Genomic DNA, 24,076 nt, shown 5'->3' with positions numbered 1-24,076 from the left:
CCCAAAACATTTATTCATTTGGTGTAGCTTAAAGTGTGAGCAGCCTTAAAGGAGGAGGAACTAAAACAGCTCCTAATCAAGCAAAGCTAGTTTAGTCAAGTGCTAGAATAGAAATATAAAATGTATTGAAATATGCTCTTAAGTTTAAAGGCATTACTGTAAATTTAAACGCCATCTAAATAAGTCAAATTTGCTAAAAGCCACCTAAACTGCTGATGTAAAGATCATTTTATCCCTCCACCCATAGGTTAAACTGCAGTGTTTGGGGTGCGTAGGGAATACATAGTGTGCCTGAGGTTGGGAGAAATACCACATAGATTATTGTATTTAGGATTCTCTAAATGTTTTTCTCTCATGCATAATATCATAGTCTATGAGGTACAACCACAACCAGCAAAAGTATGTGCCTGAGATGTAAAAGATTTCTGGTTCGAGACTAGAAGGAAACACACATCCATCCTCAGGGGGCCAGAACAGCCTGAGTCCAGATAAACGGGAGGGTTGCATCAGAAAGGATGCAAAAAATCAAATATGTGTATCCATCCACGGTGGCGACCTCTTGGGAAATAAGGAAGCAGTCAAAAGTACAAAATTAAGCTTTCAAAATAATCAGTGAAATTCAACTGAAAAACACCTGGGAATAACTTCTCTTTAACTCAAACACGGCCACATGTTAACTGTAACATCTGTCCACTTTCAAGTGTTTGGAAATCATAGCGCTAATATGTGACTGTGAAGCAGGCAGTCATCCTAGAAGCAACACACACACATACACACAGACTTCCCCAAGGAGATGGGAAAGAGATTAGCCGTGACCCCTCCTCCTCACCCCTTTTCTTTTCATTTCCTCTAACTACCCGATGGGAAACAATTAACCACAATCACCTTCCCCTCTGCAAGCATTCACTCAGACTTATATTCATTTCCTTACCCCTAACCCGCACTAATACACAGACCCTTAGCCTAATCCTTATTGTGTATGTGCCACTCAATGTGTGGCACTGATTTCTGTCAATCTGCCAGCAGAAGCTCCTCATGCACCGCAGAGTTTTATGCTCATTTACATCCAGATTTTAAATAATGGAGCAGCTTTACTCATGGAAGACTTTTTCACCAAGTGTTTTAAATGTACGTTTGCGATAGATTTATCAGTGAGAGCATGACGCAGGCATTGGTGCAGCTTTCTTTTAGATCAAAAGAAATGCTTCTCCCGTGTCTGACGGGTGCAGCGGAGCCTGCGGGAGGTTAAGGATAACATGACCCCATTTCAGCATCAGCAATAAGAAAATGTCTTCAATTTGTAAGGCTCTGCCCTCACCTTTCTGCCGTGGTGAGAAACACACACATCCTTGTCACACACAGCAGATTGTAGCCTTACTGGGACAATAGGCTCTATTGTGGGAGTTGGCAAAGAGAAGCCAGGCAGGCCGCTAGGCGTTTGGCTGCCCTTGGTGTGTGTGTGTCTGTGTGTGGATATGGGGGATAATAGCGCTACATGCCCAGAGCTGCCACCATTTCAGTGGGAACAGAGTGTGAAAGCGAGAGAAAGGCAATGACGCTCACACACACACACACACACACACACACACTCACAAACAGAGCATCGCTATCATACTGAGCCATATGCTGACCCCAGCCTCAGTGCAGCTATCTCTGCCAATCAACTACTAGAGGGGACGTCCCACACAACCAATACACACACACACACACACACACACACTTTAATCCTGAAAGTAACGTTTATACACATGCACTTCATGTTTACGTTTTGTGTAAGTGTAAATGGTTAGGTGATATATTTGAAAATGCATGCACACACAAACATTTGCTGGCAGCCTGTGTGTGTGTGTGTGTGTGTGTGTGTGTGTGTGTGTGTGTGTGTGTGTGTATCACAGCTTAGTGTCTCTCCAACATTGTTCCCCAAAAACCACAATCACACAGTAGCAGATGGAGGATGGCCACAGCCTACTCTTTCTCTCTCTCTCTCACACACACACACACACACACACACACACACACACACACACACACACGCAAATCGCAGCGCAACACGGTGTTATCAGATGGTAGAGCAGCTGTAGTAGTTGCAGCTAGGTGACCAGTGGGCCAGCATGATGACCCTGCTTAGATGGATTCACGGTCACAAAACTCAACTTTAGCTTGGAAAACAGATTTTACTCAATAAGGTAAAGATTCAAGTCACCTCTTATAAAAAGCATCAGATTTAGAGATCAAGTTTCCACTTTCACACTCAGCTGATTTTGTGTTTGGTACAACAAACAAAATTTTACCTTCCAACTAGGGTTTGTTTTGAAATTTTGTGCGTTTTAAAAATAATTCGTGTCAGTTTTTAGCATTTTGAGGACTCGTAACTATAAACACAGGAGACTGCTACATGAAAGCTTCAGGGCTGAAACACTTTTTAAGATCTTTTAATAATGAGAATCAAATGAATTTTACACCCACTCAAAGTGCCACGATCTAAAGGTTTACATCTCCTTTTTGTCATGAAATCAACATTACTTTAGTCAAGGACAAGCAGGCACATAAAAAAGCAGGTTTTATGCTGCAGGCTGACATATGGCTTTCCCACCTCTAATGGTGCATGCTTTCTTCATTCACAAGGGTAATATCAAAAGCAAAGCATTCTTGCAAACATGCACTGTAACCCATATTTTCAAGTCTTAAAAGTAATGGTAAAAAACATTAAAGTTGATTACGAACAGCTTCGCAACTGTCCCCAGTAATAAATCCAAGGGAATTGTGATAGAGATGATCTACAGTAGGGCTATGCAAATCACATCTGGATCCTGACACGGTGGTGTCGCTTAAAGAGCGATGATACCCAGCAGTCTGCTCCTCACTTTTATCTGGTCTAATCTATAAGTTCAGGAGGACTGATTCCAATCTGATGGGCTATTCTTTACGTGACTAAAGATTGGCTGCGTGTGTGCTAACACGAGTCATCAGCGGAAAGAGAAGGGAAGTTTCTAATACCAGCTTTGTATTATTGTTCATCGTGACATGTGCGAGTGTAGTGAGGCCTATATGAAGAGTGTGTGCATGCATGTGTTGGGGAGTTTTGGACTGCTTCTGCTGCTGCAGTGAGCTGATATGTGAGATAGAGCTGTGCTTACACACAGCTGCCCCAGCAGCCTGGCACCCTGTGTGTGAGTGTGCTGTGTGGTTTTGGATGGCTCTGGTCACGGTGAATGAAAGATCAGAGAGAGAGAAAAGGCAGATGGACTGCCCTGAGGGCCAAGAGACAGAGAGAGGGGGAGAGAGGGAAGAAGGCAGACAGAGAGAGAGGGGGAGAGAGAGAGAACAGGAAAGAAAGACGAGAAAAATGCCAGTTAACACTGACATACTTTGTCTTGCCAACCTTCTCTCCGTTTGCTTCTGCCCCTCAGCGAGGTCCTATCAGTCAATGTTACAATGCAGCACTCAGCTGAAGCTTTATGCAGAACTGAAGGAGATTCATACACAAGGACATCTAAGCCTCATGTATTCCGTGTTGCCGAATTCAGGAAGATATGAATCATTCATCTCTCTTCAAATCTCAACTACCCTACAGTCAGAAAACCAGTGTACACATGCGAGCGTTGGCCCCAAGCTCAGACCAATGGGAGGGTTGGTTTAGGAAGGTCTTCTGACATAAAATCTTTGCTAAAACAAAAACATGCAGATCAAGAATGAGATTACTATACTGGATGTGTAGAGGTCCCAGTTAGAAATGACCGCTAGCAGTACTTACTAGTGCTAACTGACATTAGCCTTTTTGCTAAGCTGGACAAACTGTTTGATGCCCAACCACATTCAGTACAAAACGTCAGAAAAGAGAAGCCAATGAAACTGGTCTTAAACCTTTAATAAACCTGTAAATGGGCTACTAATATTATTTTTTAAATGTAGTTCAAGTTGATCAGTGGTCATGAGAATTTGCATAATCATGATGAAGGAGTGGGCTGGTTTCAGTCATTAGGCAAATGTACTGTTTATAAGATTGGGGAAGCCTGCAGTCAGCTGAGACTGAAGAAGTCACCTGGATGAGTGACGAATCAACTTTTGGAGATGTAGTTCAAGTTCCACAAACCACATGTTAGAATAAATGTTCCAAACAGTTAAATTCACTCTGAGCAGGAAACCACTTGCAAATATTCAACAACAGCTGAAAATCAGGGGGGAAAAAGGAACCATGGTTGAAACACAGAAAAAGGCATGATCCGTGTATTTGTGTGAAGCTTCCTTTTCTGTAACAGCTGAACAAAACAAAGCAATGAAACCAACTGCGCTTGGAAAACGGTTTGATCACTGCAGCCGCCACAGAGAGATGAAGATCCTCATCGTAGCACAAGCTGTTGTGTCGTTTTAAACACAACTTATCACAAAGACCTGGGTCAGTGCAACTACAAAACAACTACTGTACCCATGAAAAAGTGTTTTGCTCTGATTTACATTTGATCTCAAGTGGCAAAATGTAACATTTAAATGTTTTAAGGTTAGAAATGTGCTGTATTACGCCCCCTTATAGAGGCTTTTTTTAAGACCCAAGATGTCGTTGCTTGGCCAGGTATGTTGTAATTGTTGTAAAGCCCCCCTTAAGAACAAATAAACAAGACATTAAACAGGTGAATAACAGTAAAAATTAAAAATATGCATGAATTAATTTATAAAATAAATGATATATTCATACTTTTTAAAAATGCACTGCATTTATTTACCTTTGTATTAATTTACCTATATATATCGAGAGTCCTGCTTTATTTAAGAAATTATTATTATTTTTAAGTCTATGCCCTTATTTCTGCATTAGCTTCTGAACATAATGCATTCTTTTCTATATCTATCACTGCATTTCATAACGACAGGGCCTTCAATTGCCCTAATGATGAGAACTGAGGCACGTACTAATTAAGCTAAGTAACAATTTATTTACACATTTTTTACTTTATTTATTTTTTATTATTGCAGTCCTTCATACTTGAGGGGACCTAGCTGGAAGAAAAATGCCAACAGGGAAATATTATTGAGAAAAGTTTGTCTTAAAGGGTTGCTATTACATCATGAAGCGACTTTCCCTCACTTTAGGACAATGAGAATGAACAGACAAGAAAAAGATCTGGGGGAGAAAAACTGAATGAAGAATGAAAAGTAATAAATGTGAAAAAGATGAAAAACAGACAGTACGACAGAGATAGAAAAAAAGGATTTGCTAAGATAAAGGAATTAGAGTGACAAGAGAGACAATGCAGGGACAGAATTAGGGAGGAAGATAGAGGAAAAGATGATGAGGGCCACAGATACAAGATAGAAGCAGGAGGAGGTGGAAAAGGCCACAAGAAGACGTACGGGGATGTGAGTGTAAAGATAGATGGTCCCAGAGTTTGAGGGAGGGAGGGAGGGAGGGAGGAAAGGAGTGACAGAAGTGGGGGACACAAAGGGAGGGAGAGGTGGAGAGACAGATAAGAGGAGCAGAGTGGTGTGTGTAGCACAGAGATGGGGAGTCAATAATGACTGATTACTGTAATTCAGCCTGTCAGAGACATCGGCCTGCTGCTACCACCAATCGATACGCGCCAGGACACTTTCAGACACACACAAACACCCCAAAACAAGCATGCGTGACACAAGTGTGTCACCAAGTGCACATGCTCACAAACAAACGTGCGCAGTGGGTAAACGGACGTGCACACACAGTTTCGCACGGAAACGCAGGACATGTGGACGCTAGCAGAGGTGTCTACATGTCTGCACACTCGCTCAAGATTGCTGGAGTAACACAAAAAACACAAACTGAGACATGAAGGTGGGGAAGAAGCAGTGGGCGCACAAAAACGCACATACACCTACACAAAGCTGTCGGGAGGGGGGTGTTTGCTCACGAGCTACAGCCCCACACTGAGCCTAACAGCCTGTGTATCACTAGCAGAGCGAAATGGCTTCCTCGGCCTGTCCTTTCCCTCGTCTATCCACATGGCCCACCATCTTTCATCACCTGCACTATGTACGGGGCAGGTGACAAAGTAAAGGTGGGGGGGAAGTGACGCCACATGCCACCAGAACAGCTCTGGAACTGTACTGCATGGATGAACACCAATCTTTCAAAGGATTTTCTCCCTCAGAATAATGTCTAACACCTCAGTGCCAAATCCCCCACATGTGTGCACCTTCCAGGTGAACTGGATGACTTGGACAAAGTCTGATAACTGAAGCTGCCCGATACCAAAAGGCTCTACTCTTGGGAAACATAGGAAACACAAGTTAGGCTGCAGTCTGAGAGCAAAGTGCTCTACACGGATACTAAGGTATCTTTGGGGTCTTTGAGATATAATGGGGACATTCGGGCTTTGCATGTGAAGAGAAGGATTTCAAATTTAATACTGAATTAAACGCTTCCTGTTAGTCATCTCACTGCAGCATTCTGGTAGAAATAAAAAAATAAAAAAATAATAATAATAAGGAATTACAATCGTTCAGCCTAGAAGTTACAAGTGCCTGTTTTTCAGCATGAAGGTGATCACTCAGAAAAACTTTGTATTGACGATTCTCTTTCAAAGGGACAAGTGGAACCAAAGCATGTCTGCACAAAGTCCCTCACGACAAAACGGAGCCACCGGATCCTCTCACTGTAGGGAATAGGGATTATGTTTTTCCTTTAATTGGTCATCAGGCAGTTTTGAACACAAAGAAAAGAGAGAACACAAAGATATGCACACAGACATGGGGGACAATTACTGTTTGGGTTTTTGTGTTTGTTTGTTTTTTAGTTTCACAGTCTTTCTTTAAAAAAATATTGGTTTAAAAATGTTAATTAATCTGCATGTTTTTATATTGATTCACTTGGATTTCTGTACCTCTTGTGTCCATGTAAGTGTAATCAAGAGTGTGTATGAATGTGGATACTTATCTGGCTGTGTGTCTCTGAGACCAGAGAGCAAAGCCTCTCATTTAGGAAAAGCATTAGAGAGGAGAGTCATCGATAATTATCGACCACGGCTTCTTCCAAACCATCGCTTCGGATCAGGCAGACAGACTGCATGCACACCTGTCTGTCTGCCTTTCTCTCCTTGCACACACAGATGCACTGACACACACATATGCACACCCTCCGAATGTGCATCCCAATCTTCTCTGCCTGGCCACGCACGGGTAAACACGCACACTTGATATATAGCACTTCAGAGGCAACTAAATGCAGCTCTATCAAACGAGCTCTCATATTCTGAAAGCTGCACAGCACTGGACATTGATTTGCTATTCTTAATCCTCCGACCCAACATTCTCTCTCACACTCACACGTGCAACGATTTCAAAAGCCCACACAGTAAAACGACATTCTCAGAACTTCAATGTAAGTTTTTAAAACACCTCATCATTTGAGAGCATGTGGAGTTGTGGATAGCAGGGCAAGTCATAAAAAATTAAATAAATAAATATCAAGGTGATGCAAAACTGTTAAAAATAGTTTTAGACTGCATTTAGTGGACTTAGAATTTAATGTAACACTAAAAAAGCTACAACCACAGTACAAAAGAAAAAGAGATGGAAGGCCTTTTCTGCACGAGGCTGCAAAGGACGATATGCTGTCAGCTGTCAGCAAGCCTACCTGCTTCAGTGAAGGTTAGACACAATGATATTTAAAGTGTTTTGCAAACTCTTTCAGGCCAATAATAATAAAATAATCCCCTGAATTCTTCTGAGCAATCATTTGGAAAAAAAGAAAAAAGAAAGAAAGAAATTAGATATGTATTTGGTGTGACTCTCGTTCACCTTGATACTTAAAACTTTGCAAAGTGCAGGAATAGCTGAAGTCTTCAGACCTAAACAGAGAGCTGGTAATAGCATAAATCCACGTGCTGCAGACCTTTGAGTTTTGAATGAAGTTTTTTTTCCTGAAGTTTGCAAAAGAGTCTTGTGAGGTTAAATATCTCTTAAAACGCAAACATAATACACAACAATATAAATAATATGCTAATATAACACAAAAAAAGAGAAAAACCAGAGAGAAAAACTCATTTTCAGCATCCTACCTTTGCCTTTTTATCCTAAATTTTCATATGAGGGTTTTAAAGGATACAAGTTCTGGTAGAGAGGGATGAGGGATTTAAGGGCCCGGCTCGCGTTGATAGCTGTCGCTCTCACCATGGTGGGCAAAATCTTCATGTCCACAATGGCTCCATCAAACAGCGGACCAAAGAAAGGAACCTACAGAGAACAAAACTGGCATTAAATCCACGTTTATTCCTCTATATAGTTCAAATTAGATTTTCTTTTTAAAGAAAACCCTGAAAAGTCTAGATTTTTATGAAACAGTGGGAGTTACTCAGTTCTACTGAACCGACCCTGACAAGTAATGATTGACGCCACAGATTTTTGTAATGATACAATATTTGATTCAGGCTTTGACTTTCCCATATAATTCAATGCTTTGCTTGTGGAATCCACCAAAGAAACTAATGCCGGACTTTTATTGAGTTTATTTGTGGACCAGGTCTCCAAGCCATGCGCTCTGTGGCCGAATACATGTGCTTTCAGGACAACAACAAAGGGAATATCTTATCTAACTTGTTTTTGGATTCATGATAATTCAATATTTTTCCCTGCAGAATGAATGAAAGAGAATACGATTATGTTATTAGTGCTGTGGTATCTATGTCACAGAGAAAAAAAAGCAGCATTTTATTGTGTTAGGGCTTGTTTGAAATAGAGTTATGCCATCAGTGCTGTGGTATTAATGTCTGTGTGCTTTAGACTGATACATTAACCAGATCAGAAAGACTTGGGGCAAGACTCTCTCTAGGATTGTTAGTCAATCTGGATGCATATCTGTGGGGTCTGGTAGGAAACATAAAATCATGGACCAAAATATTGTTCTCATTTTTTTTCTCCAACCAAACTTTCCCCAAATCCACACAAGTCTAAGTATAAAAAAATACAAAAATGGATAACTAAATAAGACTTTTAATAAGTGAACATTTCACTTATTCTCCAAATGTATGAAGATTCGTAGCATCTTGTAACATCTTTACAAACACATAGTCTAAAGATGACAACTGTTGTGATTTATCATATAAATAAAAATTAATAATTAATCTATTTTAAATTGAGCATTTTAACATTTCATTGTTACTTTGCCACAAATACAGCTTAAAAAAAGGCTGCATTTGGAAAAGTGTTTCGATTTTTCTTTTAATTTGGCACTGCTGCCACTGATAATGGGAAAGATTACATTGATTGGCCAACAATTCCCACAAAAGGTGACACAGATAGCCATCAGTGATAAGCTCAGAGAGCAGTTAAATTACCATGCCAGATTTTAATAATGAGCTTAAAGGTCTTGCTTCAGAGGCAAGAGGATTGTGTGTAAGGAACAACTGCCTAGTCTTGCGTGTTTACCTCTGGTTTTTTGAGTATGTGGATGGAATACATGTGGTTCTTCATGGGGTAGATGATGATTAGCACATCTCCAAACTCAGTGGGGATGATCCCGCGGCGATAGTCCCTGGAATGTTCTGACCAGACGATGTGGACTTCGTCGTTGCCAAGATGTCTGAGCTGGAGAGGCAAAAAAAGAAAAGAAATTAATAGAATCAAAATGGAAGAAAATATTATTATTAACATATAACATTATTACTCAAACACCAACATTGACCGAGAGGGGTCTGCAAATGGAGCTGGATAGGCTGTATCCATCATAACCCCAAGGCTTTGAAGTCTGTGTGTATATGTGGTTTAGGTGGCCCTGGGCGTGATGGAGTGAGTGTGTGAAGATGGAGAGTGGACAACAAGACAAAGTGAAGCCCCGGAAAGATGGAGTAGGGGCTGGAAGACAGATGGGATTGTGTGTGATCCTCTGACTGTGTGTGAGATTCACACCCACGCCGACTACAGTCGGGGCTGGTGACAGCTCAGTCATTAACCTTGATGTCTGCCAAAACACACACCCCCACCTTCCACCTCCCCACACAGAGGTCTCTGTACACACCTTCTGATAGCTGCCAGTCTTGTCCTTGGCCATGAGACAAACACGCTGAAGACAGATCCTTTTAAATGTTTAACTGCAGTTACTTTTATGACTAATTGAATAGTGCACCGGGATGCAAAGTTTAATGATGTAATTTGGTTTGTAGACATCACAGACTGTATTTTACACATGGTGGTATTTATGTTACACTACCCGTTACATACATAAGTGCCTATAACTTATCAGCTAGTCCAGTTCAAAGACTGGAACTAGTGAAGGTGAGGCCTTACAGTCAACTGCCAGCTTACTGCTGCCCATCAGCACTGAAAGAGATGAGTTACAACAGTACAGTTGTTTCGAAGGGGATATTAGTTATTAACTGGGTTATTTTAGCCTTTGTGAACTGACCCACTTGTTTAGCCAGCCTCAAGTGGCCACTGGAGGAATTGCAGGTTTTTGCACTTTTGCATTGACCCTGGAGTTTACCGCTTGGTCCTCAGCTCGTATATAAGCTTGGGGTCAACTAAATTTTTTTTTAATGTAAGCATTATTTAACACATTTGGACATGATTTCGCCAACATGCAGCACTGACTTGAATTTACCTGAATACAGTGAGTTATAGGCTTAATTAACCTGACAGAACTTGATGGGAAAAGCATAAAGTTGATCTATCTGTGAAGTTTTGCCTTGAATAAATCTAAACCCCCTCCTGTGTCTGCAGGATACTCACAGTCATCAGTAATACTGGGAACTGATGCTCTTTCCATTACTGCACTTTAAGAAAGAGTTATGAGCCTCAAGTCGTATTTTTGGGTGTCAGAACAATTAGCTGGCACAGTTTAAGGCAGTCTGGAGTCTTGGTGTCTGATATGCCTCTCTGAGCTGTACTTTTATTTTAAAAATGTTTCAGTGACGAAGCTCAGAGTGATGTAATCTATGATGCCACGATCACCTGGTGTAATGCAGCTTTAATCATTTAATCGTGTTTTGCACAGATGAGACGGACCACGACGTAGACCTGGAAAAATGTCCTGCGATGATAAACACTGTTTGTGTTTTCAGTGGGTGGCAATGATAAATCTCAGTTTAACCTGTTTGTGGACACGTTTGTCAAACTGTGTCTGTAAGCCTGTGTACACTCGCTTTGTCCAGCATTAACACAAATGTATGGCTGTGCGGTTATTTGGGCAGACGGATGTGAATGAAACCTGCCGTGGATGTGTGTTTGTGTCACGTTAAACGGGTTCACAGTGGCGTGTGTGCATGTCCGTATGTGACTATGCGTGTTTGATGGGGCCATCAGCTGATCAGGGAGACTGATGGTGTCGGACCAGGCGGTGATAATCCAATCAGGAGCCTGAAGCGACGTGATAGGCCGAGAAGCAGGAAGTATGATCTGATTATGGGGACATTATGGCCATGTGCAGAGCGCCCAGTGCCTGGGGGATGACAGGTGTGTACACAGACAGACACACACACACACAACCGCACACACGCACAATAAACCTGGCTGCCTAGAGGCTGATACAACCCCACGCGCCACACTGCACAAATACAGACGTGATTGCTCCGAGGAATTATTGAATGCATTGGTGTGGGGTAGAAGCACTGACATCAGAGTGGTGTGAGTGTGTACCTATGCTCATCAAAGAGGTGTGGGTGGACGAAAAGGACTGAGGAGTTCTTGTCCCCTCACTACATAAAAGAAGTGAAATTAGAACAATAAGCATGCTCATTATTACTAATTACTCTTTTCCACAGCACATAAAACACACTCAGATGTAGTCTGGGAGATGTTTCCATCCATCTATCAAGCAATTTTGACAATTTTTGAAATGTCACACTGGTTTTTTGTGTTGCCCAAAACAGCAAAGAAAGTGCTGCTAATGACACATATTTCATACTTAATTGCGACTGGTTATAAATTTACTACTGCTACAGTGGGGAGCACTATTAACACTCTAAGAAACAAAAAAAAAAAAAAAAAAAAAAACACCAAAGAGGAACTAGCACCCTTCACAGAGAGTCTGTATACATCCATCTGCATGTCTAGGTAAACTGTGTAGAGTGCGTTACCTTCTTGGTGAGGTTAAGGTCCTGGTCGTGGGGCATGCGAGTGGAGACGTGGTAGATGACCTCAGTAGTGGAAGTGGCGTAGTAAGGAGTGGTCTGGCCTGTGCTGCGATTTCTCTGAAGGCCTCCCATGAAACCACAGTGAGTGGGCAGGTCCACCTAAATGGCCCAAGCACACAAACAATATCAAGCAAGGTCCATTTGACAAAATATAACCTCTGCGTTCAGTTAGCTTATTTCATATTATGTAAGGCTATAAATGCTGTGGATTGTGTTCACGCTATATTCTTGTCCCTAAACATCTAATCAAAGTGCTAACATATTATAAAGAAAACAAGTTTTTGTCAGTAGCAGTAAATGATCCTAAATAACCAGCTAATTCCCCAAATTTCAAACTTCCTTTCTCCATATTTTAATTCTTGAACTCTGCTGGAATAGCACTGCATGGATTCTAGTTCAAAATATAACTATTTATCTTTTACTTCGGCTTAATGAGGCATATCAGTTCCACCTCTGTCTGAAACAAGCCACTTTAGCTCCTTCCCCTTTAAGCCAGTGGTTCACGCCCTTCTAAGCCCCCACAATTTTTATCAACAATCACCAGTGAAAAACAATCCAAGCTCTGAGGCATAGCATATGAGTATCTGCAAACTGTTTTAACTTATTTTACCTAATTAAAATGTGCATTTTTCCCCTGGCATCCTCCTGATTGGCCATTCACAAACAGAAGGTTTGAACAAGGTGGGCCACAGCTGTGTGCCCAAGCTGATCATATTAAACCTTAGAGTACATGTATTCACTAAAGATGACTTAAGCAGAATTCCCAGTATTTGGTTTCATAGGCTGAAATATTACTGTTATTGCATTAATTATGTGTTTTGCTTCATCACACACTGCTAAAAAGAATAAAACATACAGGTGACTGTTTAGGTTTTCATTACTTTGAAATGGTCCCGATAATGCTAAATCCATAATAATGATAAGTAATATATGTATAAATGTGTTCTCACCTCCCACCCCAGTCCAGAAACAAAGTCTTCATATGCCTGGCTGCCTGCTGTGTTAGTCAGTATGGAGTGTTTGTCCTCTTGGCCTTCAGCCACGTAAAATACTGCAATTTTATGGGTTTCACGGCTGGAAGAGAATGAAGAAAAAAAAACAAAACAAAACAGATGAGAACCTATTAAAGCTGCAACACCAAACCGGTTCAAAGTATGATCCGACAAAAAGCTGAATGAACAGAAAAGATGGCTTTTTTTTCCAGGCTCCTCACCACTGCCGTGAATCCAGATTCTTCAGCTCTCTCAGTAATTTCTCGTTCTTCCTCAGCAAGTGAAAACTACTCCTGTAAGACAGAAGTGCACAAGTCAGGAACCATTAATCATCATTAAGATTGAACTGCCTGATCACTGCCCGGCTGTCACTCCTGTCTCTACTAATTAGCTGGTTGCAGGTTTTTGTCACCCTCACACAATGGCAAAAAAAGAAGTGGTGTTTAAAGTCCACAAGGGTTTAAAGCATGACAATGTTGTTTTCCCCCCTCATTTTGGACCATACTATCATACTATTGAAGGGGATTTAAAAAAAATAATAATCAAACAATCAAGATGAGACTGAAATGCAGACTTTTAGCTTTAATTCAAGGAGTTTAACAATATTACCTGTTGCACTGCATGATCTATTTAGGAATTATAGGTATCTTTAAACATAGTCCCTGATCACTTCTTGCCTCTGAATGGACCTTTTAGCCTTTAACTATGCAGTAAATGTCCTGCACTAGCCTCACATCTGTCACTTTTGACACACATGCTTCTTCTAGATCCACAAAGACTCAGCGCTTGAGGAAAAAAACCTCATTTTAATACAAGACTATAGAGAGGAGGAGTGGAGACTGAGGAAGACGCAGACTGACAGATCACCCATAAATGACCACAACCCAGATTTTAAAGTAGGATTTTAACATTCAGTCCCTTGTGGCTAATCTGTTTGGGTCCTCTAAATCATTTTAACGTGGGCTGGGGGTTACCAGCTGTTGTTGACAGCTGTGGTTGTCCAGTAATTGCTACTACTAAACACAATCACATAGCATGTTGGTTTTCCTGTAGGTCTGTCTAAAATGGCTTCAGGGGGTATTTGCAGTCCAATTTTTTACTATGTTTTGTTCTCAATATAAAACAAAATGTGTGTAAGAGGCAGGGGAGGTGCTGGGTTTCTGAAGCTGCTGCCTCAACTCTGGCCTTACAAATACAGATTACTGGGTTTTAATATAAATGAGCAAATGCAGCCACACATCACAGGGCCTGCAGTTTATGTCGTCGCCACTTTCAGGGTCCAAACATAAAAGAAAAGGGACATTATTATTAATGAAAACAAAAGCCTTTCATGCAGACTAACTTGTCCTGAGGCCGTTCAAAGTGTCCCAGCGACCAGCCCCCAACCTCTGCACCGCTGATATAAAACCTAGACTCGAGCGGTGAAGCTTGGAGTGGACTGATAATGACACGTCATTCTTTTCACTCTTAGAGAAAGGGGAAAAACGGGATAGAAAGAGCAGGAGATAAAGAGAGAGAGAGAGAGAACGAGAGGGGGACAGCAATTTGGTCTTTATTAAACTGATACTTGGTAATGGCCTCATTCTCTGCTCTCAAAGACTCCATTTACACCCTGGATTATAGGGAAAAGCATAAAAGGGGACACACACATGCACGCACGTAGGTGACTGTCAGTATCTTAGTGTCTGTAATGCCCCATATGAATACCTGGAGAGACAATAACACATGATTAGACAATCTCTTCTTTTCTTTCATCCTTATCCATCTATTCTCCCTTTTCTCCAACCTCCAAATTTCTCATTTTTACCTTCCAAATTCACTCACCTTTTCTGGCACCATGTCATTTTTTTTTTAAATTCACTGTCTACATTTACATGTGCCTCATTTCATCCTGTTTTCTGATTTGCCACTTCACGCTCGATCATTCTCTCCTCTTCTTTTATTCTAAATCCAAATGGGTTGAATTTGATCAATAGAGCACTATACTCATTATCACACACTCTTTATACACACACACTCACACACAAGCACAGTGTGTTAAGAAGTCTATTGTGCAGGCTGAATGCAGAAAGTGTAATTCCCTGGATAAAGTATAAAGAGCAATGAGGGTCCATTAGATGGCTGGGCACTTTTAAAGTGATACCCCGACATTGTGTATTTTAGCCCAGAGTCACTGAGAAGATGAAATGCTGTGCATTATGAATGGCAAAATGTGAAGTGTAATGAAAAAAAAAAAAAGAGAGAGCACTCTGTTGAATTTGAATCTTTTTTTGTTTCATTTGCATTAAGCAAGAATATGCTTTGCTCAAAGAGACACTCCAGATCGAAAACAGCCTCTTAGTTAGTATAGCTTGTACAAAAATGATGTTTTATGGCTTTTAAATGACAGAATAAACCATCGCGTCTTAATGGAAAGAATAATATTTTCATAAAATTAAACTAGAGAGTAAAAAAAATATCCACGTTAAAAACTAAAACTCATTTGGAGTAACATTATCTAAGGGCTATAGATATATTTTCATGAGATACGGGATGCAACAAGGTTGTTTACATCAATATAGTGTGATTGTGTGTTATATTTTTTAGTAAAGCCTTTGTGAAGGTACCATATGTTGCACTCACACATCTAGCAACAGTTGGTAAAGTTCGCTGCGTTGTAGAAACGATAAAAGAAATCACCTCTTTTCAAAGTCACCACCATACACTGACAAATATTTTTACTGTAGTAAAATATTAATGCGGCTACTGTGTGCTGTGACTGTTGTGTTTCAACCAGGATTAAAACACAAAGCTAAAAACTGCAGTTTCCCTACTGGCCATTTAATCCACATCAACTCTGATGTTAAAATTACAGTTTTAAAAGTCTTTAACAAGGCAGGCTGAAAATAAAGCTAATGAGAAGTTCCTGAAGCCTGCATTCTTTTTAATCGTCTCCAGGGAGCGATAGCTGTGGCTGCAAAAATACTTCTGGTCCTAAAGAAGTCATTGGGAAATTAGCTCCTGGCTCTGACCTCTGTAAATACTTTCCAAATAAGTTTATGCTGCTTATTTTGGGTCATAATGTTTAAAACATTAGGTCCGTTTTAAATTTGGGCCATTTTATGTTTTAGAAATGAGGATTATCCAGGTTCTTCTCTTCCTATCTTTTGTATTTGAATTTTAACTGAACATTTAGATATTACCCTGTGGACCCCAACTCACCTTAAAAACAGAGGTACATTACACAGCCCTAATAATCCCTTTTAAAGTGATCATTAACATAAAGTTTAGAAGTGGCACAAATACTGTTGATAAAAAGCGAACATAAATATCATTAACCCAAAATTCCAATTTAATTTGGGATTGTCACAGCATGCAGTGCTCGATCTTACCTCTTCTCCCAGGAGTTGAGCCCCAGTATGTTGATCAGTAGTCTGCAGTAATAGAAGGCCGACTGTGGCGTCTGAGTCTCTGGTTCAGTCTGATGCACGGCTCTCATGTTCAGCTCCTCACCTCTCTGAAACATTCGATCGCTTCATTTTAATGCACAAAAACCAAATTATTAAATAAAACATGGAAAATACAACAATGAGCGCCAGCCACCACTGAGGCTTATGACAACAAACATAATGATGGTGCTTTTAATCACGCTACACTAAACCAAGTGTTTTTCTGCAGATTATTTTCAAATCAGAATGATGTAAAATCAATTTTAATACACTCACTGGCCACTTTGTTATGTACACCTGTTCAGCTGCTTGTTAATACAAATACCTAATCAACAATCCCATGGCAGCAACTCAGTGCATTCAGGCATAAACATGGTCATATGACCTGCTGAAGCTCAAACTGAGCATCATAATTCAGAGCAAAGGTGATTTAAGTGGTTGTTGGTGTCAGATGGTCTGGATATTTCAGAAAGTGCTGATCTGCTAGGATTTTCCCAGACACCCATAACTAGAAGACCACACTGAGAGCCACTCCTGTCAGCTAAGAACAGGAAACCGATACCACAATACCCCAAAGCTGTATAACAAAAGATTAGAGAAACATTTTCTGGTTTGATGAGTCTCAATTTCTGCTGTGACATAACAATGGTAGATCCAGGATTTGGTGTAAACGTGATTCTGTTTTTTTATTACTGGTCAGGCTGCTTGTGTAATGGTGTGTGGCATAAGATTTCTTTGGGCCCATAAATACCAACTGAACATCATTTAAATGCCACAGCCCATCTGAGCATTACTGACAGGCTGACATGCCCATCTCTATATGACTACAGTGTACCCATCTCCAGAAGGATAACATATCATGTCAGAAACCTCATATCACCTCAAATAAGTTTTTTTTTCCTTTTTTTGAACATGACAAAGAGTCAGTGTACTCAAATAGCCTTCACAGTCATCAGCTCTCAAACCAAAAGAGAAGCATTGGGATGCAATGGAACAGGAGACTCACATCACAGGATGTGCAGCTGACACACCTGTGTGATGCCATCATGTTAACATGGAACAAAATCTTTGAAGAATGATTCCAGCACCTTGTTGAATCTATGCCATGAAGAATTAGGGCTGCTCTAAATGCAAAATTGGGGGGCCCTCTGTGGCATTAGCAAGGTGTAACTAGCAAATTTACCAGTGAGTGTAGATGAACTTTTTTCCTTCAGAAATGCTGGATTCACTGATAAAATAAATAACAGTTATAAAATCATTTGGTGTTTTAGTATTATGAGTTAGCTTCTCTGTGTTTAGGAGGCACGTTCCTTTGATTCTGTGCAGTAGGGACAACAAAGCTTTTTCTACAATAGACATGTTGACTTATTTTAACAGAAAAATCATGACAAAACAAACAATAACTCTTAAAACAAGTCTGACGACAGAACTGTAATAAATCCCCACATAGGGAAACACATGCTGTACTGCATGTGTGAAGGTCCAATAACTAAAGGCTCAGGAGTTTAATGATTGCTATTGATGTGAACATAGGCAGCACGCACATGAAGGACGAAGTCTCTCTCAGCAGCACTTTGTTTCAGGATGGCATTGATCACATCGTTCTCCTGCTTCTCTGAAACACACACTGGAGGAGGTGCTGGGATGTTGAGCGGCATACCTGCGGGAACCAATCAGGAATCAGAGTTGCTACTTAGGAATGTGCTGAACAGCTGTAGAGTTCAGATTAAAGCAAATACCTGCTCTCTGCAGACACTCAGGACTCGAGTATCCCAGATACTGCAGCATTTCATCCAGTGCATCATCTCCTTCTCTCAGTGAGTCCCAAGCTGGCACCGCCTCCCGACACACGCGTTTAGCCAATGGCGGAGCCAGATGCTGCTCTAAACTCGACTTTGCTGGATCTGCCTCACTATCCATTCGATGTTCATCTTTCTCCTCCTCCTCTTCTTCCCTTTCAAATCCACCTCCACCTTCTCTCCGATCTTCTTTCTCCCCCTCACTTGCTTTCCTCTCCTCCGCTTCCTCCTCTCCCTCTCCCTGAGACTCCTGCCTGTCACCATCCGTCCTCACTCCCTCCTCTGCCCCCCTCTCCTCTTGCACGTCCTCCTCACTATCTTCTCTTTTCGCTCCCATCTTTTTCGGCGGACCTCCTGGTGGGGTGCGTAAATGAAGATTTGTAGTGTGAGGTGACTGCGTGTGTGTTAAAAGTGTGTGCGCTGGACTGTTAGGAGAACATGGCGGAGGCCCATAGAGGACGGCGGAGTCCCATGAGTGTTTTCCAGCTACATCTCGGATGATGACGCGAACACAAGCGGGAGCAGAGGACAAACCAGCCGTCATTCCGCCTCCTGGCACACCGGACTCTGATCGGATCTGGAAAATAGCGGCAGGACAAGCAAAAAATAAAATAAAATAGTAAAGAAATCACAAAATAAATATTTTATATTATTTAAAGATTGTGTCCCCACTAATGTGTTAATAATATAATAAATGCAGTAGTCATCATATTTGTATTCCAGGTGTAAAAGTAATTATTCAAGTAATAAATTCATGTATGTTTAACCCTGACAAATACACTTAGAAGCAACTGGAACATTTATGAAGATTTACCTGAAGCACAGACAGCAGCGTGGATCCATTCAGAACCAGGAACTGCAGGTTTGGTGAATGGAAAAGTTCTGGCCCAAGATCTGCACTCTCACAGAACGGGTTGTCCTGGTTTTCACACACCTGCAAAACATGACGTTATATTTACTACAGCAGCAAAATAACAACAGCTTTCAACATTTCGCAGAGTCGCCTCCCTTTAACATAACTTAGTTAACCCACCAAACTCAAAGTAACAGTACCTGACTGGACAGAGTAGCGGGGCCTCCGGACATGGGATAATGTCCCAGATGGTTTACCAGGTGGGTAATAACTGTTCTGGCTGCAATGGAGACGAGGCCCTGCTGAATACGGCTACGAACTGCAGAGAGAATACAGACGATAAAAGATATAGTTAGGAGGTCATTTCATCACCTATAATGAAAAATAAAAATAAGGGATTGGACTGTCAGGATTTAGAAAGTTAACTGTAAGACAAACGTGTTATTGCTCTGGAGAAAATTTAAAGGGAAGCTGCAGCAGGTGGGGTAGGGGGGGTAAGCAATAGCAATGCCGAATTCTATTTATGTTTTTTGGAAATCATAAAGAAACTGATTGGTATCATCGCAGAAACAACACAATGAGTATTATATAGTAATATAGTAATTAGAAATTCTATTAAAAGTAAGTCAATGCATATACCGTTAATACAAATATAATTCATTGCTGTTACACTTTAATACATTTAGAGATGAACCATTAAAACAACAATACATTGAATAGTTTTATTACTTAAAATGAGAAACAAGTAAGGCTGTTTACTGTGAGAACACTCATCCAATGTTCTTTAGAGAATATAATATAAAATATATATACACAAAGATTTAGCTCATTTTAAAATAATAAAATAAAATAAAATAAAATATTAAAGCAAGAATAAAGTCCATCCCAGATGATGTACAAAAAGCTTAAAGATATATTTCTGTTATAAGGGTTAATTATGGATCGGTGCTGATATAAATATAAAAATATATATTTAGCTTTTGGTTGTCAAAAGATAGATTTTATTGGTGTTTAGAAGAGTTCATGCTTGTTTCTGTTCCTCATACAAGACTGAAGACTAGAGGAGCACAGAGGCTTTCAGGCTGTGGCAGCAGGGCTCTGAATCAGTTTGCCACTCCAGCTCTGTTAAGCTGACTCTGTAGAGTCTTTAAAACAAAACATTTTTTTCAGGCCTTCTGCTGAAATTGTTTTGTTATTTATGTTTATTTTAATTCTATTTTCATATCAATTGTGTTTTAAGCATTTTTGGGGCTTGTCTGTGAAAAGCGCTATATAAATAAACTTTAATCACTTTGCAGAGAGTGTTGCCTTTGGCTGACCCTCTTCAGTCTCTACTCATTACACACACAGCAGGCTTTATATCTACTGTTTACTCTCTGATTAATGTGCGCTGATTGAATAAAAATAAACTAATTTTCTCTCATTATCTTTTAGCAGAGGTTTAGCAAAGTAAATCTTCTGCATTGCAGCCTTCTGTAGGGCTGATTGGACTGGAGTGTTACTGCAGAGAGGCGAGTAGCATCCACCGATAAAATAAACAACAAAAGTGTTAAACCTGCAGTTTCACAGTGAAAGAGAAAGTGTGAAGGATACTCTGACTTGTTCTTTAGTTTACGAGTTAACTTAAGGAATCACCGTAGAAACTAGGAGAAAGTACAAGCACACTTTCAGCTCGTACATAGTTTGCACCATGCTGAGAAGAAGCCAATGCCATCACACCATGTGCTGCCAGCCGATCCTGGTTAATCAACATCATTACACACACACACACTGTGAAACACACGCGCGCACGCTTTACGGCAACTCCTTATTGACAGGCTGTGCACAGAGTACAGATATGTATTGACCAGATTTTCAATGACTCCCTGAACCTCGTAGGGTGCTCTAAAAGAGGCAGACAAGGCAAAGGGAAGCAAAAATAAATGATAAATGAACCCAGCAGAATGTAATAGAAGTGAGAGGAACATTAGCAGAAAATAGTCTTAGGATATTAAAAGAATAAAAAACGGAATTGTGTAAGTGAAGATTAGTGGTTAGACGAGAGAAGACAGGAGAAGAGAAGCATGGCCTTTCGGGCTACTCCAGTCATTAAACTAGACAGAGTCCTGGTGAACCACAGCAGGAGATGATATATACTCCGACACAGATGCAGACAGGTGTGCACACATGTAAAGACTAAACCAAAAGTTTTGCAGAGACCTTGGTGTCATAGTGTAAAGTTTTTCTATATGCATCTGGATCAACGCACCACATTGCATGGATTATTAAAGCGACAAGAGGAAAAACGTAATAGGTGTTAACCGCAGAGCAGTGCATTTCCACTGCTTGATACATTACCTTCGGTGACTGGCTGCAGTTTGCTGGATCGCTCAGAGTCCGGACTGTGTAGCGGTTCTGGTTCTCGGAGGTTCTCTAAAGGCAAGAAGGGGTCGTAGTCTGGACTCAATAGGTCCGACAGTTGCAGCGGGAAATACTTGGGATTGCTGAAAGACTGTGCCCCATACACACAGCCATGTAATACCTGGACACATTTTTAAAAGAAAAAAGTGGATGAGTGGATTCCTTTGTGTATCGTTTACAGCTCCAGTTGAGCCAAACTGGCCTTATACTGACATATATGTGAATATAAACACAAGCATATACCTTATAAATACAGCTGAGGAGCGTTTTGGTAGGCTGGTCCCTCTCTGGAGGGCTTCGTGTTTGCACAGGCTGAAGAAGAGTCTTTGGAGGCAGTGCCATCACCCAATCCAACAGACACAGCAGGAGGGAAACTACCAGCTGCAACACACAAGTACAATTTTTAAAAACTAACAATCCAGCAAGTTTTTAAAAAAGTGTTGTTAAGTGAATGTGAGCAGCTTACCCTTTTATCCAGTTCATGAGGTGAAGACTCAGTAGTAGGCAGCAAGTATGTGATGGTGGCAATCAAAATCTGAAAGAAGAGAGTAAGATTAAAATGAGCATTAATGCCTCTGAAGTTATGCGACACCATGAAGCAGCCACAGTTTTTAAAACCTCTATAAAAAATGTGTTAAATGTCTACCAGCACTGTGAGGCCTTGGCTTTACACAGCATGACTTCAGTCATTACGATGTTATGGCAAAGCAATAGCGGTCTTAACCAATATTCAGAAATATTAAAATATTAATGTTGCTCAAATGTTCTCTGTATTTTATGTCTCACCTCTACGATCTTCTTTGGAGTGTCGGGTGGGAATTTCTGAAGATGATCAACGTAACTGATCAGGAGGTGCAGGATGTCTGACGCCACCAGCGCTACACTCTTATTGGGGTACTGACGGACAGAGGAGAAAAAACATTGATGTTAATTCACCGGTCTGGGTTAAATTCATACACACATTCATTTTTAGCAAAATCCATCTGTATCAGTTATCAAACATCTGTCACTGGCACGTCTTGTATTTCACACGGCCATAATGAGGTTGCTTGTTAATACCAAATCCTATTTCAGGCCAAATTATTTTGAACCTTCTCTCTAGGAAGTGAATATGTCCAGGAAAAAGGATGAATGGTTCCACAGGACCGTTAGAAGGTTTAAACAAGTAGCTCGCACATTTTTTCTAAGCTATTAATAACTTTGGCTTAAATTAGTCAACAAAAATACCCACAATCGGCCTGATGGCATTAATTACCAAGAGACAAATATAAAAAAAATGATATGAGGGTGGCTGTAGCTCAGGTGGCAGAGCAGGTCAGCCACTAATCAGAAGGTCGGTGGTTCGATCCCAGGCTGCCTCCTGGCTGCATGCCAAATATCCTTGGGCAAGATACTAACCCCATGTTTGCCTACTGGTGGTGGCGCCTGTGTCCGGCAGCCTCGCCTCTGTCAGTGCGCCCCAGGGCAGCTGTGGCTACAATGTAGCTTGCTATCGCCAGTGTGTGAATGTGTGTGTGAATGGGTGAATGACTGAATGTAGTGTAAAGTGCTTTGGGGTCCTATGGACTAGAAAAGCGCTATACAAATGCAGGCCATTTACCATATGAAGTCAGTAAATTATTAGTCTAAATATCATATAATAAATCATCTATTTTTATTACCTCTAAAGCTTCTCTTTGTGTTGCCTGCCAGTCTAAAAACACACATTCTTCTTCACATATTGGCACTGTTCAAATTAATACTGGCAGGTATCATATAAGCATCTTATCTGTCACAACTAACATATCAGTTATCCGTGCTGAAATCCCACAGATAGTATTTGCTATACTTCTTTAAGGTTAACAAGGTGTTTACAGCATAATACATTTACAGCAAAATGCTTACAGATGAAAGGCAAAGAGAACAGCAGGAAGAGCATGGAAATATGACAATCCCTCAAGCTTTGTGTGTGTGTGTGTCACAAAGCCAATGGCTGGAGCTACTGGCTGCTGGTATGAAGGCAAGAGATTCAAAAGTGGACAAGATGTGTGTATACATGCAATGGTGCGTGTGTGCGACACAGAGACACAGCTTGCAGCATTCCCTCTGGATTAGTCTCCTATCTGAAGAAGGACCAAACATATTGACAGTCCAGGGTTTGCTCCCAGGAGTGAGTGAATGCAAGTGTGTGTGTGTGTGTGTGTGTGTGTGTGTGTGTGTGTGTGTGTGTGTGTGTGTGTGTGTGTGATGGGTCGTTGGCTGCCGATACACGAGCAAGGGATTCCAAGGTGGAAAAGGTATGCGTGTGTGAGTGTGTGTGTTTGGCTTTAGATGACAGTAAATGTTGGGCCGTATTATTGTGATCCACAGGCCTCCCAGTCTGAAACACACTAAGCCCACTATGGAAATTTCACCAACACCAACACTCATCTCCAACAGCGTTTTCCATTGTACTTTGGCTGCTCGCAGGACAACATGTTAAACACACCCTCCATCTAATCCTCCAGTATTAACTCTGTACTTTGGT

General features: G+C 40.8%; 1 protein-coding gene across 7 annotated transcripts in view; it reads right to left on the bottom strand.

Moving 5' to 3' along the window:
* Positions 1-24,076, bottom strand: part of ralgapa1 (Ral GTPase activating protein catalytic subunit alpha 1) — a 72,951-nt gene that overhangs the window by 17,298 nt on the left and 31,577 nt on the right. For all 7 annotated transcript variants that reach the window (XM_084915364.1, XM_084915357.1, XM_084915358.1 and 4 more), the window contains 14 exons: positions 22,357-22,467; positions 22,037-22,105; positions 21,814-21,951; positions 21,508-21,691; positions 19,371-19,489; positions 19,132-19,251; positions 18,258-18,894; positions 18,063-18,178; positions 16,462-16,586; positions 13,312-13,383; positions 13,049-13,172; positions 12,042-12,197; positions 9,397-9,555; positions 8,078-8,205 (listed from right to left, as the gene is read on the bottom strand). In XM_084915364.1, coding sequence (XP_084771490.1) covers positions 8,078-8,205; positions 9,397-9,555; positions 12,042-12,197; positions 13,049-13,172; positions 13,312-13,383; positions 16,462-16,586; positions 18,063-18,178; positions 18,258-18,894; positions 19,132-19,251; positions 19,371-19,489; positions 21,508-21,691; positions 21,814-21,951; positions 22,037-22,105; positions 22,357-22,467 — 2,258 coding nt within the window. The remainder of the gene's footprint in view (positions 1-8,077; positions 8,206-9,396; positions 9,556-12,041; positions 12,198-13,048; positions 13,173-13,311; positions 13,384-16,461; positions 16,587-18,062; positions 18,179-18,257; positions 18,895-19,131; positions 19,252-19,370; positions 19,490-21,507; positions 21,692-21,813; positions 21,952-22,036; positions 22,106-22,356; positions 22,468-24,076) is intronic.

This window comes from Perissodus microlepis, chromosome 19 (genome assembly GCF_051167445.1).
Source record: "Perissodus microlepis isolate ML-2025 ecotype Zambia chromosome 19, ASM5116744v1, whole genome shotgun sequence".
In the NCBI taxonomy this organism is placed as follows: domain Eukaryota; kingdom Metazoa; phylum Chordata; class Actinopteri; order Cichliformes; family Cichlidae; genus Perissodus; species Perissodus microlepis.
This window is presented reverse-complemented; position numbering and strand designations above follow the sequence as displayed.